General features: G+C 50.6%; 1 protein-coding gene across 1 annotated transcript; it reads right to left on the bottom strand.

Annotated features, from left to right (window-relative positions):
• Positions 1 to 5,379: 5,379 nt before the first annotated feature.
• CAV3 (caveolin 3) lies at positions 5,380 to 17,233 on the bottom strand. The gene is made up of 2 exons (XM_059387889.1): positions 17,114 to 17,233; positions 5,380 to 6,068 (listed from the first exon to the last, which is right to left on the bottom strand). The coding sequence occupies exons 1-2, from the start codon at positions 17,225 to 17,227 to the stop codon at positions 5,727 to 5,729; spliced, it is 456 nt and encodes a 151-aa protein (XP_059243872.1). The 5' UTR covers positions 17,228 to 17,233; the 3' UTR covers positions 5,380 to 5,726.
• Positions 17,234 to 18,277: the final 1,044 nt, after the last annotated feature.

The following is an 18,277-nucleotide window of genomic DNA, read 5'->3' as shown; positions in this document are numbered from 1 at the left end:
AATAAAAAGACAAGATGGTTTTTTTTTAAAGGGGCAATATATTTGAATAAACAAATAAATAGACATATGTTTATATTCTCTCCAAGGAAGACATAAAAATGGCCAGTAAACCCATGAAAAGATGTTCAATATTATTATTCATTAGGAAAATGCGTGTTCAAGCCACGGGGAAATGCCACTTCACACCCACTAAGATGGCCGTCCTCAGAGAGCTGGGCGCTAACAGGTGCAGGCAAGGATGTAGTCACTGGAGCTCTCCTGCATTGCTTGTGGGAATAGAAAATGGTCCAGCCTCTTGGAAAATACTTTGGCTGTGCCTCAAAAAGTTAAACATAGAATTACTATATGAGCCAGAAATGCCACTCCTGGGCATTTACTCAAGAGAAATGAAAGCATACACAAGTAGAAGAACTTGGATGTAAATGTTCTTGACACCATCACTTGTAATAGCCCAAAGTGGAAATAACCCAGATGTCTATCAGCAGATGAATGGATAAATATGGTCTCTCTGTACAGTGGCATGGTATCTGGCTATAAAAAGGAATGAAATCCTGGTACATGCTACAACACGGGTGAACCTTGAAAACGTGATGCCAGGTGGAAGAAGTCATTGCAGAAAGCCACATACCGTCTGGTTCCGTCTTTGTGACATGTCCAGAATAGGTGAATCTGTAGAGAAGGTTAGAGGACCGTGCTGGCCAGGGGCTGCAGGCTGGGCTTAATGGAGAGTGAACGAGAATAAATGCTGGGTTTTGAGGGGGGAGGTGATGATTTTCTAGAATTAGTGATGATGGTAGGTGAGTTTTTAGAATATGCTAAAACCACTGAATTGAATATTTAAAGGAAGTTAACAACAAAAAAAATGTTTACCAGCTGGAAGGATGAATTCCTTAGACTCTCCTTGAGCTTCCATTTGTCTCTGTGACTCACTATTTTAGGAGGAATGGCTCCTCAGATTTTCCGCAAGAGATGGTGTTCCCCGTTTGGCCGAAGGAGCCAAGTGGTGATAATCCCCCCATCCTGCTCTAGTAACCCCCATCTTGCACAAGTGATGTCTTGTGGTTAGACTGTTGTGTTTTACTGACAAGAGCAATTTACCAAGGGTCTCAAAAGTTATACTTATCTGGTAAACATGTTCTCAGGTGTCTTCTCAGCCTTGAGGAAGGATACAACCATGCCTAAGAACTACCTTTGGTTGTTAAGCACAGGATGTTCTACATCAGAGGTTTTTCAGTGGGGACTGGCCAACTCATTGGCACTCTGGGGCACTTTTAAAAAAACTTCTATACATATTTTTTTGGACTGTGATCCAAGGAAGAGCACTTCCCCAAAGCCCACTCTACACACTGTCACGCTACACACTGTCCTCTTCTCCCTGCACACTGTGTTACACACATACACGTACACATTTATGCACATAGTAGAAGGAGCTGGCATGGTCTAGACATTCAGAGAGAAGTGAGACATGCAGCGGAATGCCCATATTCAGGTTCTTATCAGTTAGTACAAGGTCTTCAGGACTAACTGGACACTGAAGACCCAGAAGTGGTGTTGCTGTGACATGTCCCGAAAGTGTGAACACCAGTGTGTCCCTGCTCTTCGGGAAGCTAACAGGACGCTGATTGGGGGATTCTGTGGCCATGCTTGGGACCCCTGGGGCACTCTGGGTGCACCTGCAGCCATGGTGGGGTCTGTTGGCTTTTGAGCCTCCCTGCTCACCAACCAGAGATGTCCTTGCCTCTTCTCTTCCTGGGGAAGCTGTTACCCTAATGGCTAACAGAGGCCACTGGGGACTAAGGGGACAGCGAGTCACAGATTTTTTTTTCACTAGGGGCACACCCCTCCTGAGCACCATAGAGAACCACCAAATTGGTGGCATTTGATTTCAGCAGCACTCGTGGCTCTATACCACTACCCTCCCAGTCTTGTGTTGGAGAGTATCTTCACCATATCAGTCCTTGTCCAATCGAGCCTGGAAGCATGAATGCGGGGTCCTGATCACTGTCTGGAGCCCAGGTACCCTCCTTCCACGGACCCCACGCCTGAGGTCTGCGTACCGTCTTCTCCCACAGTGTCAGACTTGTTGACAAGCCACAATTGACTGGCAGTGCCAATCAAATGGAACATGTAAGTTTTTTTCTGGAATGTTTCATTGTTCTGGTGGTCAGAAGTGAAATGTGAACCCTTGAAGACTCCGAGCCTTATTTCTTTAGGCCCTGAAAGGAATAATCTGTCACAATTTGTGCTCCTTTGGGGATGGATCTGTGGGTTACAGCTGCAGGAGGCTGCCTTTTACAAAGATCTTGGTTTCCAAGTCTTTAGCCTTTTCTATTCAGTGGCAATGAAACACCACTAAATGCAAAATGTGAATTCCTCCATTTTGTTCTACTATGGTGGTTTTTTGGTAGCCTTGTGGACTGTGCCTGTCAGGGAATGATGTGGCCAGTCCCAAGATGTCTGCTTCATCACCTGCTTTATAAAAGGCACACTGAACAAACTTTTTTTTATATGTTGCTTTGTCCTCTTTCTCCTTCCCTAAAACAGTGATTGTGTCTGGTGGTTTGCAGACTTGGAATCCCCAGTGGGGAGGCAGAGTTTTCAGCCTGATTATGACAGAAGTACACCTGGGTGTGGTGGGGCAGGGGTGGGAGGCAGGGGTTGGGGGACCTGGTCCTATTGCCTTCGGTCACGATCTGTCAGAGTGCCATCAAAAGAGGCTCCGGGCGCCTGGGTGGCTCAGTGGGTTAAGCCGCTGCCTTCAGCTCAGGTCATGATCTCAGGGTCCTGGGATCGAGTCCCGCATCGGGCTCTCTGCTCAGCAAGGAGCCTGCTTCCTCCTCTCTCTCTGCCTGCCTCTCTGCCTACTTGTGATCTCTGTCAGATAAATAAATAAAATCTTTAAAAAAAAAAAAAAAAAAAGAGGCTCCAAGACCCAGGCACCGACCTCTTGGATATGACATGGCCACACCCACTGTGTGCCGCTGTGGAACTCTGGAGGTAATAGGATTCTAGACCGTCATCTCGAATGGGCCTTAGCACATATTTCTTCCAGGGAGGTAAGGGGCCCATCTGCAGAACCACAGATGGGTTTGTGTTCGTTCCTGGGCTCCACGGACTCACACTCTGGAGCTGCATTATGAGTCCATGTCCCTGATGAGCCGAATGTAGCATGTGAGAGAGAGCAGAGCTCCACCTCCCTCCTCCAGCCTGTTCCTGATACGCGCCCAGTGTGCTCCTCTCCCGCTAATTCTCCAGGAGATTCCCGGAAGAAACAGAACTCCTCAGACATACATGCATTTTAAATGTGTGCCCTTTCTCCAGTTCCGTGAACAGCACGGATAACTGAGCACCTGGTCTCGTCTGTCCCTAGAGAAAGAGAGCGAGCTTCGAAAATTGGAGCTGTAGTCAAATCAGGTTATGGGAAATGTCAAAGGGGTGAAAAATCTCTGCATAACCCAAGATTCCAAGTCTGAAGCTGTTGGCCTAATGCTTTCAAGAGATGTTTGAAAGGGCAGCCCCTTCAAGGGGGATGTAAGTAATACTGAATGTAAGCCTTTTCAGTAGGAGGAGCCTGGATACTGAGTCTGCCTGAGAATGTGAAGAGTCCCAGCATAAGGCAAAGAGCGGTGGGCAAGAGCTGCTGTGCTCCAATGCTGTCCTGCTGGGTCCCTTTTGGCAAGTTTGCTGACCTCTCTGGGCTGTAACTTCCCGACCTGGAAAAAACTAAGGGATGACTGCTGAAGTGTTTAGTAGCAAAAATATGGATATCTGCAGCTTATTTTAAAATGCATAAAAAAGGGGCGCCTGGGTCGCTCAGTGGGTTAAGCCTCCGCCTTCGGCTCAGGTCATGATCCCAGGGTCCTGGGATCGAGCTCCACGTCAGGCTCTCTGCTCAGCAGGGATCCTGCTTCTCCCTCTCCCTCTGCCTGCCTCTCTGCCTGCTTGTGATTGCTCTATCAAATAAATAAAATATTAAAAAAAATAAAAAATAAAATGCATAAAAAATAAGCTTGCATAAAGAAAGTTGAGGTTGGGGGTTGGGAGAAGGGGGGTGGGGTTATGGGCATTGGGGAGTGCTATGTGCTATGGTGAGTGCTGTGAAGTGTGTAAACCTGGCAATTCACAGACCTGTACCCAGGGGGATAAAAATATATGTTTATAAAAAAATTAAAAATTAAAAATTAAAAAAAAAGAAAGAAAACAAACAAACAAAAAAAGCTGAGGTTGGCAGATGGATAGAGCTGTGACAAAGCAGGAGCAGAAGAACATTCATTGTCAGACCTCGATGGAGTGCACGCAGGTGTTCAGAGCAAACTGTTTCGACTTTCCTCTGTGTTTGAAAATGGCATAATAAGATACTAGAAAAAGCAAAAACGGGTAACATTTTAGGGCTGAGATGGACATTAGGGATCATTTTGTGGATGGTAAAATTGAAACAGAGAAGGCAACTAGGAGGAGAGACAAGACTAGAACCGAGTCTGCCTGTGCCCTGTCTCCCAATCTGCTCTACCACACTGTCCCCCAAGCCCCTTGGGCTCATGGCCAGGCACCAGTGAGGTGATGCCTCTGAAAACCTGTTGTGGAACCGTCATTTTATGAGACTTATATGGGTGTTACATGGGCGTAAAAAAAGGTCAAGTGGGATTGGGAGACAATGTCCTAAACAGTTTTCTTTACTGCAGGACTTGTCAGAACCTTTGATGTCCTGACGTCTATTGAAAAATCTCTGAGAGAAATACAGAGCATTTTCCAAACAAATTTAATCACAACAGCCACCCCCACCCTTTTTTTTTTCTAAGGACTAAGTTCTGAATAACACTCTTAGGAAGAGTATCTCTAAAGAATGTAAGATTACTGTTTTTCTCCCCCACTGGGGTTGGTGAGGAGAGGGCAGGGCGTGCCCTTGCTATTGTACTTTACATCTATAGTGAGCCCACAAATGCACATATTGGACCTTATGCCCCCATCACATTAAGGGGTGCGTGTGCCAAGCAGGAGTGCCAGGGGCTTGGGGTCTACTGAGCCGAAGGGGAGGTTCAGAGAGTTTTGAACCCAGGCTCTGCCCTTGGCGGTTCCAGCCCAAGGGCCATTTTCTTCTGTTGTTGACCACTGGCTGGCCCAGAGCAAAAGAACTCAGTGGGAAGTAATCTCTTAAGGAGCATGGGGGAGCAGATACCCAGCAAATAAGAAGTCCAAGAGGAACCAGACTCCGTTCTAGTTCTTGAATTTGGCCAAGAGAAGGGCCAACCAACTTGCCCCGCTTGTTTCTCAGGGCAGCAAACTGTATTTTTGGAGCTCATGGGGACATGCATGGACCTTATTGATGCACACAAAACAGCATTCTCTAAATGCAGCCGAACCCCTTTATTGGAGCCACCCTCCTAATGCCAAGAGTCACTGGTAGCTTTCCCGGGCGGCATGCACGGACAGGTTGACCACGGGTGGGAACTGAGTGCTGGTTTGTGCTGTTACAGTACAGGTGAATGCAAAGATTTGCGGTAGCTGCCTCTTAGCAAATTCTGTTTCCTCCTGCCTGGTCACAGGGGCATTGAGGTGAGGTCAGGGGCAGACTGCTTGCGTGGCTGGGCTGTCTTTTCTTTCCATCTTGGGGGGAAATAGCAGTCCGTAAAGAGAAAGCGCTCACCGGCAGGCCCATGGAGCAGAACCAGGGGGTCAGCCTGGACTGACTCCCCCTGCCTTGTCACCCCCACCGCCCCCACCTGGCTTTACACTTCCTTCCGCAGCATGACCTTGATGTTGCTGCAGATCTGGCCCAGGGCAGCAAAGAGAGGGTTGCAGAAGGTACGGATGCAGAGGGAGTAGATGTGACTGATGCACTGGATCTCGATCAGGTAACTCTTAATGCAAGGCACCACCGCCCAGATGTGGCAGAAGGAGATGCAGGCGAACAGGAAGCCCCAGAGCAGGGCCAGCGGGACCCCCAGCAGCGTGGACAGCAGGCGGTAGCACCAGTACTTGGAGACCGTGAAGGTGGTGTAGCTCACCTTCCACACGCCGTCAAAACTGTAGGTGCCCACGGGTTCTGCAATCACGTCTTCAAAATCCACCTGCAGGGGCGGGAAGGGCAATCTTTCAGTTGCAGCATCCACCCACTTCCCCACTTCCTACCCTTCTGTGTGACAGCATCAGAATGCTCTGGAAGGCTGATTGCACCTGCTGGTGGGGTTCCCCCCCTCCCCCGGGGGCTGCTGAACCAGCACAGCTGGGGGGCACCTGACACTGCATTTCTGACAAGCTCCCAGGTGATGCCGGTGACGCTCCGGAGCAGTGAGGCACAGAATTGCCCCCCCCCAACTTATGGGGGGGCTAACAGGCCCTGGGGGGTTGCGTGACTTGCTTAAAGCCACAAGCAAGTTAGAGGCAGGCTTAGAGGCCTGGTTCTAAATTTCTGTGATTTTGTGATCCTGGAGAGTTGGACGGTCCTCGTCGTCCTAAGGGTAAGGCGGAGCTATCTAGCTAGGCTGGTCCGCGAAGGTGGCCAGGTGGAAGACGGGGCGAGGACTGGAGAAGCATATTGGGCACAGCTAAGACTCCTGGGATGGACAATGTGTGCCCTCGGGGATAATGCAGGTGCTTCCGGAAGGCCAAGTCCAAGCCCAGCGTGGCCAGAGTGAGGCGGGAGGGGCCCAGCCGGACAGTCACAGTGATGAGCAGTCTCCAAAGGCTGTTGCATAGGGACTGGCTTGACTTGATTGGAGTTTATTATTATTTTTTATTGCGGTGTAATGGACTTATAACATTATATTAGTTTCAACATAATTAGTATGTGTATATTTGGGAAATGATCACCACACTAAGTGTAGTTAACGTCTGTCCCCTCAGATCGAGACACATTTGTGTGTGTGATGAGAACTTTCAGGATATTCTCTCTTAGCACCTTTCATAGCTGCTGCCCAGTCTGTGAACTGCAGTCACTGTGTCAGAACTTAGGTCCTCATGAATTATTTATCTTATGAATGGAGGTTGCTCCTTTTGACCCCCGCTTTGCTCACCACCCACCCCTGCCTCCGGCAACCACCTGTCTGTTCTCTGCTCTCTGATCTGAATTTTGAGCAGCCGGCTGAGCCTGTGGGGGTTGGGAGAGAGGACACAGGGAGGGGTCCAGTGGGGACCCATGGCAGTATTCCGGATGGGACCTGCTGCGGGCTGGTTTGGGGTGATGGTGATGGGTTAGAGAGGGGTGCACGGGTCGGAGGGCTATTTCAGGGTCTGACATGTGGTGCTGAGTCAGGCCGAGCAGGCCCGCAGCGCCTCACCCTGGTCCCGCGGTGACCTCAGACTGTCCTCTCCCTGCTGCCCACCCCAGCCTGCCTTGCAGCTGGATGGAGCACCGGTGCTCAGAGAATCCGGTTCACACATTCCACTAAAATGGTGGCTGAGGCCCCATGGGGGAGGTGGGGAAAAATAATCAGTAAACTTGAAAAAAAAAAAAAGATTACTTTCAGCCGAGTCATTTAACTCATCTTTCTTGAGTCGCTGTTATGCGTTAAACACCATCATAGCTGCTTTCTTATATGCAATGTCTGTTAGCATCCCTAAGCCTTAGCAATCCTGTCTGTGAAATGGGGACATGACCATATTCCGTTCTCCTGGGCCATTTGAATAGAAGCTGGTTGAAGGAAGGCTCAGACTCATCAGACCCAGGGTGGAGGGGTCGCCTGTGAGGCCTAGGTGGGCCAGAGCTCAACCATCAGTCTTCCAGGGGATCCTCTCATCTGGGCCCAGAATTACTATTCAAATTACTTTTCATTATAAAATGACAGAGCCACATTGCAAAAAATTCGGGAAATAGTAAAAAGAAAATGAAAGCATCTCTAACTTGTATTTCTCTAGTACTAACAATGTCATGGCTTTGGTACTTTTCTTTCCAGGGTGACTTTTTTGCAGGGAGAGAGTGGACATAATCCTGTTGTACATCCAATGACAAGTCCTGTTTTTGGCACACGAGTATATTCTGAGCTCCTGTGCCATGTCTCAGGTCCCCACATCCCCCTGGAGACAGCAGAGGATGAATTCTCCCCCAGGGGCTGCTATGTTCATGAAGAGCAAAGTTGACGGACAGACTGGGATTTCAGGCTGCAGGTGATGTGAAAAGCTGGCTCAGGTTGTCAGTGGGACCTTCCAGGACCCCCTGTAAATCTCAGCCTCCAGTTGTCTCTGCTGGGGTTCAGCAGGGGTCATTTAACCTCTTAAAGGTGGGGAGGCTGGATGGAAGGGCAAGGCTAGAGGGAAGAATATAAATATGGTCCTCATCTCAGAAAGATGATACTTATTCCTGGAGGGCTTCTGGGAGGTGGTGGCGGGCTGGGAATTTGGTGGGCTGTGAAGTTTGGAGGCAGAGATGGAAGACTGGTGTGCTGCATATTTGGAAAAGAAGACCCAAGATGGCTGTGGAGCATTTCGTGGCTTTGGACAGTGCTTGGAAAGGGCTGGTATCTTCTCTATTTGGTTTTTACGGGGCAAAAGTTCAGTTGTTGTTTCTTGGGGGAGCTTTCAAATCTAAGAAGCTGGGGAGGAGAGGCCTGGGACGGTCGTTCCAGCCCTGATCTGGGTTCACTCATCATGGTTATTGAGGTTCAGTTAGGTCCCTAGGGCCTGGGTCCTGTCCACTGAGGAGTTCTGACCTCTGCAGTCTGTCCGTCCTCTGTCATGGCCGTGCCCCAGACTGATGCCTCTGAGCACCCAGGCTGGCTTCTGGAGCGGGGCGGAGCCCCAGGAGCTTTGCCAGCAGAAGGAGATATTAGGGCAGAGACATGCCTCCCTGTTTCTGTCCCAGCAGGCACTTCCTCCTTCCTTTGTCTTCCCACTCAGTGCGTGTAGCCTCCCTGCCCTCCCTTAGGATGGTGCCTCCCCTACTCACAGGTGACCCAGCCCTGCCTCCTCACCTCACAGGAGGCAGACCACCTGGAGGTGCGAGCGAATCTAGGCCTCCTGATTCTAATCTAAGCTGTCCATACTGCCTGGCCAGCATCAGACGCTGAGGTGGTTGCTGGCTATGCAGCGTCTGAGGTCTGGTGCTCGTCGGCCAGAAAGATGTGCCCCAAGGCAGGGCTCCTGGCCCCTTCTTTCCAGCCACCCACCCTGCTCCTTAGTAGCCCAGCCTGCTCTGTTCACTTAGTCCCATGTATTCTGCCTTTCAACACATGTGATTATTTGCGTCTGGCCTCTGAGAGACGGCCGGGTGGAAAAGAGCCCTGTCTGAAGTCCCACTGCAGAGGCTGGAGTCCAGCTCGGCTGCGCACTGGCTCCGTAACCGTCAGCTAGCGGGCTGAGCTTTTCTGTGCCTCATTTTCCAGGATTCATCTCAAAAAGTCTGAAGGAGGATTCAATAAAGTAAGACATCTAAATACTCAGAACACCGCCCTGCGCAGAATACCGGACTCATCACTGATAGCTGCTGTTGTGGGTTGTTATAGAGTGTTCTCTTCAGGAGGACGGTAGAGCCCCAAAGGTGGCTTGGCGCACCAGTGCACGCGCTGCTCTGATGAGTGACTTTGGCAGGTGTCTTACAGCTCTGCGCTTCACTTGCTCATCTGTAAAATGGGCTTGCTATTTCTTACTACCTTGTTATGAGGAATAGAAATAATTAATCATCCGTTCGTCCCCCTGACCACCTATTCATCCACCCTTCCATCTCTCATCCATCCATCCACCCATTCATCCACCGATCCACCCTTCCATGCATTGATTCACGCGTCCGTCCCTCCATCCCTTCAAACACGGATTTATTCAGCACCCACTCTGTGCTTGGCCGTAGACAATGTACCCGGCACGTGCTAGGTGCTTAGTGACATTAAGTATGTGTTCCCTTGTTCTCAAGTTCCTACAAAAATATATCTCAGAAAACCTATTGACACCCCAGATCCTAAATACAGTAATTCTGTGACTTCCCTGGTTGTGATTGTGTGCGTGTGCTCGCATGCCTCTGCCTTCGCGGGTAAGATGGGTGCTGTCTTCTTTTCCCTCATTTTCTGTTTATGGTAATAATCTCACTCCCTGAGACCTCTCTGTTGAGTCTTTTAATGATTATTTCTTTGCAGAAGACATCGGTGCTGACGTTTGAATTATTCCCCGCAATTGCCTTTGGGCACTGTGCACGGGGGTGACTGCTCGTTTTCTGGGAATCAGAAAATGTGCTCTCTGGGGGGTGGGCTGTGTGGGCGGGCCCAGCTGTTTCCCTCACTCAGGGTGAGCATTGGGACAGCTCTGGGAAGGTATTTATAAGACCCGGCTCAGGGAGATCTTAGCCAGTCATGCCAGTGTATCAGAAGCACAGAGTGACTTCATTTCCGAATTCGTCTCTAAAGTGAAGGAGAGAAGGATTCTTCTGGGAGGGTGGAGGGGGGTGCTGGACCTATCAGCAGAGCCTCAGGGTTTGGTGTGAAATCAGAGGAAGGGTAGAGGATGGGAAGGGTGAACGTGGCTGCCCATTGAGTCAGTGTCCCCTTCTCTGGCATATTTATTTTTGGAACAGCGAGAGAGCCAGCTGATTACTTGGAACGAGCCAGCGCAGCCCCCACAGGCTCCAAGAGGGTGGGGAAGGGTGCAGGACAACAGGGGCGGGCTTTGCCGGGGATTCGGGGAAGGCCGGCAGCCACCCTCTGTCAAAAATACCTCCCACGATTCCAATATGACTCAGTCCTTGGGCATCCTGGGCCCTGGACAATTCAGATAGAGTATCTGTGGGTGGGAAGCAGCTCTAGGCAGGGGGATAGACATCTGGGGGCCAGTCTGCTCTTGACCACTGAGTTGCTGTGTGATTTGGGTCATGGCGCTTTTTCTCCCTGGGTCTCTGGGGTTTTTTGTTTGTTTGTTTGTTTGTTTTTAAACTACCCCAAGAAGATTGGACCAAGATATCTAGTGACTCGGAGTTCGATTTGAAGTCAGAACACCCAAGGGGGAGCTTAGTTTTACTGGTCTCAGTTTTCTTGCTTAGTACCTTGCTACTTACAGGTTGGTTCAGAGCAGGTGCCCCTCTTCCCAACAAGGTATGGACAGTAGTTGAGAGTAAGCATTTAGAAATTGTCACAGAAATTTGAGCCAGTCATTGTATGTCTGGTAACTCTCCTAATAATAAAAATTGGGGTTTACATTGTAGATGTTTATTCTTCATTTCGTTTCCCTAGTAATTCATCTCTATTGAATTTTACCAAAGTCTCTGTGTTCAACAAACTGAAATTATAATAATAAAACTGGCCCTTCACCCAGATAATTTGAGAAATGCTGGTCGATGTAGTAGGAAGCTAACATGACATGATAGCTCTGAAACAGCTAAAAAATGAAAAAGCTTCGCTTCTTGTTTTATGATTGGTAATCACGATAATAGAATCCTATATGATCTGGGGGAACCAAAGCAATGCTCTCTGCTCAGCGGGGAGCCTGCTTCCCCTTCTCTCTCTGCCTGCCTCTCTGCCTACTTGTCATCTCTCTCTCTCTGTCAAATAAATAAATTGAAATCTTAAAAAAAAAAAAAAAAGAAAAGCTAGATGACTTAGGAACTAGGATTCCCCATATCACTGGATTCTAAGTACCTTAGTGTGAGTTAGTTCAGTGTAACCCTTCCAAGAGTACCTGACAGGGGACCAGACATGTCCAAATGGAAGAAACCACCAACATGGCATGAACGGCAGGTTGGATGACCTTCCATAACCCAGTCTCAGCCTGCCCCTTCTTCTTTCTCCCACAAATTCTCTTTTGGATGCCCTTAGTCTTTTCATTCTTTGGCAGGCAGAGTAGCAAAGAGGTTTCTTCTGTGAGCCAACTCTGTCTTGCCCATGGTTCATGGCTTGAAGGAGTGCTGGGCTCCACTCTTAATGTCTGCCATGGACATAGGTCGGTGCAGGTGGTGGTGGTGGCAGTATCCGTCTCTCAAGCTTGTCAATGCCACTCAACGTCCTTCTCAATATTATGGCTTTTGCTTATTTCGTTCCCTCTTCTTCAAAAGCCTTATTCACATTTTAATTTTCTCCCCCCTCCTTTTTAAAAAAGATTTTTATTTATTCATTTGACAGAGATCACAAGTAGGCAGAGAGGCAGGTAGAGAGAGAGAGAACAGGCTCCCTGCTGAGCAGAGAGCCTGATGTGGGGCTCGATCCCAGAACCCTGGGATCATGACCTGAGCCGAAGGCAGAGGCTTTAACCCACTGAGCCACCCAGGCGCCCTCCCCATTTTTTATGCACCTGGGCACTTGTCTCCCCATGGATCTGGCTCCTGGTTTTCCGAGACTAGAGTAAGTTCTTCCTCCCAGGCCACTGCACCAGGCTGTCATTTATGGTGTTTAGCACCTTTTCCCAGATATTCTCATTTCCTGAGTCTCATCCTCTCTGTTGGGTTGGATTCCCCCCTCCAGAGGAAGTAAAGGTCAGTTTCATCTCTCCACAATGGGGTGTCCAGGTGGGCCCAAACCGGGGGCAGAGTCTGCTGAACTGGTGACTACCGGGTCCTTTGGCTGTTCCTTCGCCTGAGCTGATAGGCAAAGGGTGCGGTTTGTGTGTTTTTCTGAGGGAGGAGGGTGTTTAGTGGCAAATGTAGGTTGGAGGTGTGATGAAAACCTAGGATGGGTAGGAGTCATGTCTGGGCTCCTGCTCTGTTTGACCTTGAGTGGCTACAGGAAAGGAGGTTGGAGCCTGAAGGTGAGGAACCTATGTGACACTTCGGGCTCATGCATTCCTGTTCTAGGATCTGGGTGCCTAGGTGTGGGTTAGGGGGACAGTGCTGAGCCCTCTCAGAAAGATCTCCGAGGCCTTGGAGCTGAGGCTGTGGTCCTGGAGGAACGCCACGGAAGAGGGCTGGGAGGTTTCCCAGGTGGGTCTGAAGGGAAGGCTGGAGGGCCCTGGGGACCGCTGCGGCGTCGCGTCCCTCAGAGCCCGGCACAGGGCCTCGTGTGCAGTGGGCCTGTTGTGCCCATCACCATCTCCTCTGAGACAGCACAGAGCCTGGCACATAGTAGGCACTCAGAAACAGATTCGTGGGATCCGTACTCTGGGAGTAGTGGTGATGGTCGGGGGTGGGGGGGATGGGCTGTGCTCAGTTCTAATGCCCAGGAGCCTCCCTTTTGCCCGAGACCCAGCCCTGAACCTTGGGGACCGCAGTTCAAATCTGGTGGGCTGCACAGGGCTCTTGCTCTGCCTTTGGCACTCATTTTCCAGCCCTGGTTCAAGGGCCATACCATGCCTTCTTTGGGGAAGCTTAGGGAAGTTTTGGCTAGAAAGTCAAAAGGGAGCACCTCTGGTCTTCTGGGAGTCAAATCCACAGACAACATGGGTCTCTTTCCTGCTCTGCGTCCTTGGCTTTTCTGTGTGAAAGCTCAGCGGTGGCTGGCAGAGGGAATGGGTCTCCCTCTTTGCCACCCAGCCTCTGTTGCTGCCAGGACTCAGGCCAGAGAGGGAAAGGGATTTTCCTGGAGTCACACAGTGAGCCTGTGTCGGGGCTGGGACCAGAACCTGGGTCTCTGTAGCTCGGTCTTATTCCGGCCTTTTCCTGTGTCTTGCATTCTAGCCCACAGGGCTAGCACTGGTGAAACCACCCTAACAGGTCCCTCTGTGGAGGCCAAGAAAATTAAGGCCATCCCACCTCAAGTTTAGCTGATGTGGGAAACAGAGGCAGAAGAAAATCATTAAAATTCCTTACCTACTGACAAGCCCTTGAAACAGACAGAGTGGCTCTCCCCTGGGGACTTAACTGCCCTCACCTTGAGATTTTGCTAAGGACAATCCTAGCCTGACTGAGCCCCTACCCCGACAGGTCCGACCAGAATCCTGTAAGTCTCCTTTAACAATTCCTTTAGGAAACTTGATCTCTAAACCTCCAAAATAGTGTCAAGAATCATTCCCAAGTATATGGCCCACTGATATACATCTAAAGGGTCTCACGAGAAGATTTTTATTATTGGTAATAAATAACCTTTCTCCCAACAATAGCTAGCCCCTCAAGGTCCTGGAGACCTTGCTTCCAAAATTCCTTAGAGGGGTGCCTGGGTCACTCAGTGGGTTAAGCCTCTGCCTTCGGCTCAGGTCATGATCTCGGGGTCCTGGGATCGAGTCCCCAAAATTCCTTAGAGACTTACACCATCCCTAATCCCCTTTGTCCTCACCCACCACCGAGTCCACCCCTACTCTGCCTTTAAAAACTCTAACTGTAATCTGGTTGGGGGTCCAAGTCCCTATTCTGCTGTGTCAGGTATACTTGGGCCCAAGCTTAAGCTTGTCAAATGCACCCTCGTGTGATTGCATCGGTGCTTGGCCCCTTGGTGGTCTCTCAGATGCATAACACCTCCTGAGCCTTCTTCTTCGCCTCCGCCTTGATCCTCTTTCTGTCTCTGTCACCCCTCGCTTCCTTTTCCTGCTGCTCCCGTTCACAAGCTGCCTGCCCAGCCAGCTCTCCTGTCTCTTTCTTCCTTTTCTATATCCTTTCATAAAACCATACACAAACCCCAAGTCTACTTCGACCTGTTTGTGCTGTTTATCCGACTCTGTTCTATGATCCTCATTCTGAATTTTAAAACTTTCATTTCTCAGTTACTAAAAACAAAAGAAAGTCAAATAACCCCCAAACCAGGGAACATCCAGTAAATACACCAAACAATCATCTCTTCTTGACAAGATTATCTGCAAGGGTTTTGCTTAGCCATTGAGGAATGTTTCTGGGGTTCAGGAGAGACTGCTCTCCTGAACCCCAGGAGGCTGCCTAAGCCACTGCCCCTGTGGGGCAGCTCCCAGCCCTCTCGGGTTAGAGGGGCCGGCTCCCTCTGGGCTTGGTGGGGCCCAAGGGCTTCTCTACACTGGTTACCTGTTGTGGATCTCTTTAGAAGCCACTTTCTCCCTTAGGGTCCTCTTCTCCACCCCTAGCAGCCGGCCAGGATCTCCCGAGGGGCACCTGGCTGTAAGAGCTGGCCTGTGGCTGTGTGGCCCTGTCCTGCACACTCCTCCGAGCTCCGGCTCTGCTCTGCTCACACGGGCCACACCCTTGCTGCGAGCCAGCGACTGCATTATGCACTTTCCAATCCCTTTTTTCTTTTATTTCTCACATTATACTTTTGTTTTCACAGCGCTGCTCTGGGAGTCCTGTACCTGGTGGAGGTAAATGAAGGAATGCTCCTTGTATAGAGGGAAACTCGGTCCTGAAAAACTGGGTGGCTTGCCCAGGGTCATCACTTTGATGCAGAAGAGAGTAATTTGAAACCAGGCCTTTTATTTTATTTTATTTTATTTTGGAAACCAGGCCTTTTAAAGCCAAGTTCAGGACTCTTTCCTCCAGACCATGCTGCACAAACCACCGATGAATGCTATTTTACATTTAGTCATTTCCTACTTGTGGCACTTCTCACACTGGGCCATAAGTACCCTATTGCCCCACTAATGATACAGATAAATACAATAATAACATAGTATGAGCTGTGATGGGGAAATGCCCTGAGGGAACTTGGGACATGGAGGAGGGTGTGGCTGACTACCTGGAGGAGCTGAGGAAGGCTTCCTTGAGGAGGTGATCTTTGAGTTGGGTCTTGAAATCTAAGCAGGGCATTTACCACAGGGAGGCCAGGGAGAGGGGGCGGGGGCTCCTGGTATACACACAGGAGTATATTTGGATAGGTGTGGCTGGCTACTGGCGTTGGAACTGGAACGTGGAAGAAGAAGGTTGGGGCTTGAAAGCCATGGCAAGGAGTTAGAGTTTCTGGGACGTGGGAGGTATCCCACCGAGCTGTGGGATACAAGGGCTGTGCTTCTGAGCAAGCGCGGAGCCATACTGTCTAATCCAGTGGCCACGAGCTTTGAGCACTTGACTTATGAGTAGGGCAACAGAAGAATTCTCAATCTTGTTTAACTTTAATTCAAATGTAAAAAGCAATACTTCATTCTGAGATGGGAAAATTTTTTTTAAAATACTGGGAAAAATTTGGGCCTGTGACTCAATTTCAGCTGTACATTTATGAGATCTTAAGACCGGACAAGGATTTCTGATCCACATGGAGGCTGGAGGGATGGACAGCCTACATGGGAGCTACGTGCTGAACCTCAGAGGTGGAAACAGACTCTACCCGTGTACTGATAATTGTTTTAGATCAGTTATAGGCTGAAATGATACTATCTTGGAAATATTGGGTTAAATCAAAGATATTACAAAAATTAATTTTACCTGTTTGTTTTTCTTTTTTGAAATTGTAGCTGCTAGAAAATGTGAAATGACTTTGGGTGATTGTATATTGGGTCGCATTGTATTTCTACTGGTCAGGGCTGATCTGTGCTTCTGATGCGTTTAGTAGGACCCAGGGGCCCCAGGCACCTGCCCTCTTAACAGCCCTTCCAGAGACTCCCATGCTGGGGGTGGAGCACCCTGCTTCCAGGAATTCTGCTGAAAGATCCCTGTGGCTACCAACTGCTGGGAGGAGGTTGGAGTGAGGGGTGTAGGCCTGGAGGCAGCCAGGCTGCTAGTCGCATCCAGATGCAGAAAGAGGCTGACTCATGCAGTGGTGATGGGGAAGACACCCTAAAAGCTAGGTGACTGTCTGCTGAGAGCTTCCTTTCAGGAGCCTTCCCAGAGGCCTCTGCCTTGGTCTGGCTGCAGGACCTGGGGTCAGGCGGGGAGCTGGCATGAATGCCGGGCACGGCCCCCCACACCATGGGCAGTAGACACGGGGCAGTGCTCTGGGGGAATTAATGCCGACTGGAAGCCACCCTCTGGGGATTAACCCTGCACCCACTGAGGAGACCGCAGAAATAACCCCTGGCGCAGAAAAGAGCCCAAGTTGGCCACCCGTTTGTCTTCATCCTGGGACGAGGGCCAGAAGCTAATGGGAAGAGCTTCGGAGTAGTAGGGAGGCACTTGCCTCTGACTTGCCTCCGCGCCCCAGGCAACACCTGCGTCATGTATGTGCGGCTGAGGTTTTGCTCTTGTTTACACTAAACTTTCTTTGGGGGTGTACAAGCTGGCTTTTGAGGGAGGATTTGGAGAAGACCGAGGAACAGGGCCTCTCATCGGGGAAGCCGGTCGTGGTTGTGCATGGAGCAGAGCCCTCCCCTGTCCTGTGCCCGGACACTCTGCAGACCCGACACCCTCCGGGCAGCGGTGTCCAGGCAGGCCCGCCGAGCCTACCTTCACGATGTCCTCGTTAATGTTCTTAGGGTCTCGGTTCACCAGGTCGATCTCCTTGCAGTGGATGTCCTTGACAATCTGGGCCTCCAGGTCTGTGTGCTCTTCGGCCATCATCTCGGAGCTGGGGGACTGCAGGGGGAGATCCGAGCCGTGTGGCCAGTGGGGCTGAAAAGACTTGGGGCAGGGACACAGTTCAGTGTCCCCAGACTTGTGTCCCTGCAGGCTAACCAGGCCCCACCCAGCATGCCAGCTGACAGCTGTCCCACATAACTTCAGCCTCCCTCTCGCTAAAGCCTCTGTGGCAGGCCTCCAAGCTAAAATTAAGACTGGAGCTCTGCTGGAAGGCCCAGCACTCCTTACAGGGGCTCCTGAGGGCACCGGGCCTCACCCGAGGGAGAGCAGAGGCTTTGGCGTCTGTGGGCCACAGGATGGCTGGGCTGTTGGTGCAGGCCCTGGAATTCGCCTGCTCTGGGCGGGGTGGAGGGGTTGGTCCCCAGGTCGGCCCCTTGCGGGCTGGGAGCTTCGGCACGCCTCGCCTCTCTGGCCCACCACGCTCCCACCTGGAGAATGGGGCCTCGCTAGTAAGAGTCAGGGGTTCTGCCTGCCCTCCTGGAGAGGAGGAGATGAGCTCGTGTGTGGGAAGGGGCTTGAGGAACTGAAATGCTGTATGGTAGAGGTTCTCACTGGAGCAGTTAGTACCTGGTCCTGCCTTTTGGGGGCCGGGAGCAGGGCTGAGTCTTTGCCACTTCCGGGGTTTCCCTGGGAGGAGAGTTGATGGACCGTGGGAGGAGACAGAGAAGCAGACTACTGACGGGGCTGCCCACCCTCCTCTGCCTTCTTGATGCCACGTGGAGGGCACATGAAATCCATGTTTATGCTGCCCTTTGCTCTGCCCCAAGTGAGCATGGGGTGCCCATGGGCCCCAGACACTGCAAGGCTGTCGGTGGGATGTTCCTCTCCAAGGTGTCTGCTCGGTTTCCATGGGTCCTTGGGCATCATGGCAAGGTCCCCGAGCAAGACTCTGGGTCCCTAGGTGCCAGGGTCTGTGCACCCATTCACCCAGCCTCCCACTCATTCATTCAAGATTTGCTAACAGCTGGTGACAAATAGACCAATCAGGCTCTGTTCCTGCCCAGAGGAGCTCCTAGTCTGTGGGGACAGACC

The sequence above is a fragment of the Mustela nigripes genome, chromosome 2 (genome assembly GCF_022355385.1).
Source record: "Mustela nigripes isolate SB6536 chromosome 2, MUSNIG.SB6536, whole genome shotgun sequence".
Lineage (NCBI taxonomy): Eukaryota > Metazoa > Chordata > Mammalia > Carnivora > Mustelidae > Mustela > Mustela nigripes.
The sequence above is the reverse complement of the archived record's forward strand: the minus strand, read 5'-3'. Positions and strand labels throughout refer to the sequence as shown.

What these genes read in the sequence shown, in the direction of transcription:
- CAV3 (XM_059387889.1), bottom strand. Translation starts at nt 17,227, where the DNA reads ATGATGGCCGAAGAGCACACAGACCTGGAGGCCCAGATTGTCAAGGAC. An exon ending in TTAACGAGGACATCGTGAAG is followed by an intron (nt 6,069 to 17,113) that starts GTAGGCTCGGCG and finishes CCGCCCCTGCAG; the next exon opens with GTGGATTTTGAAGACGTGAT.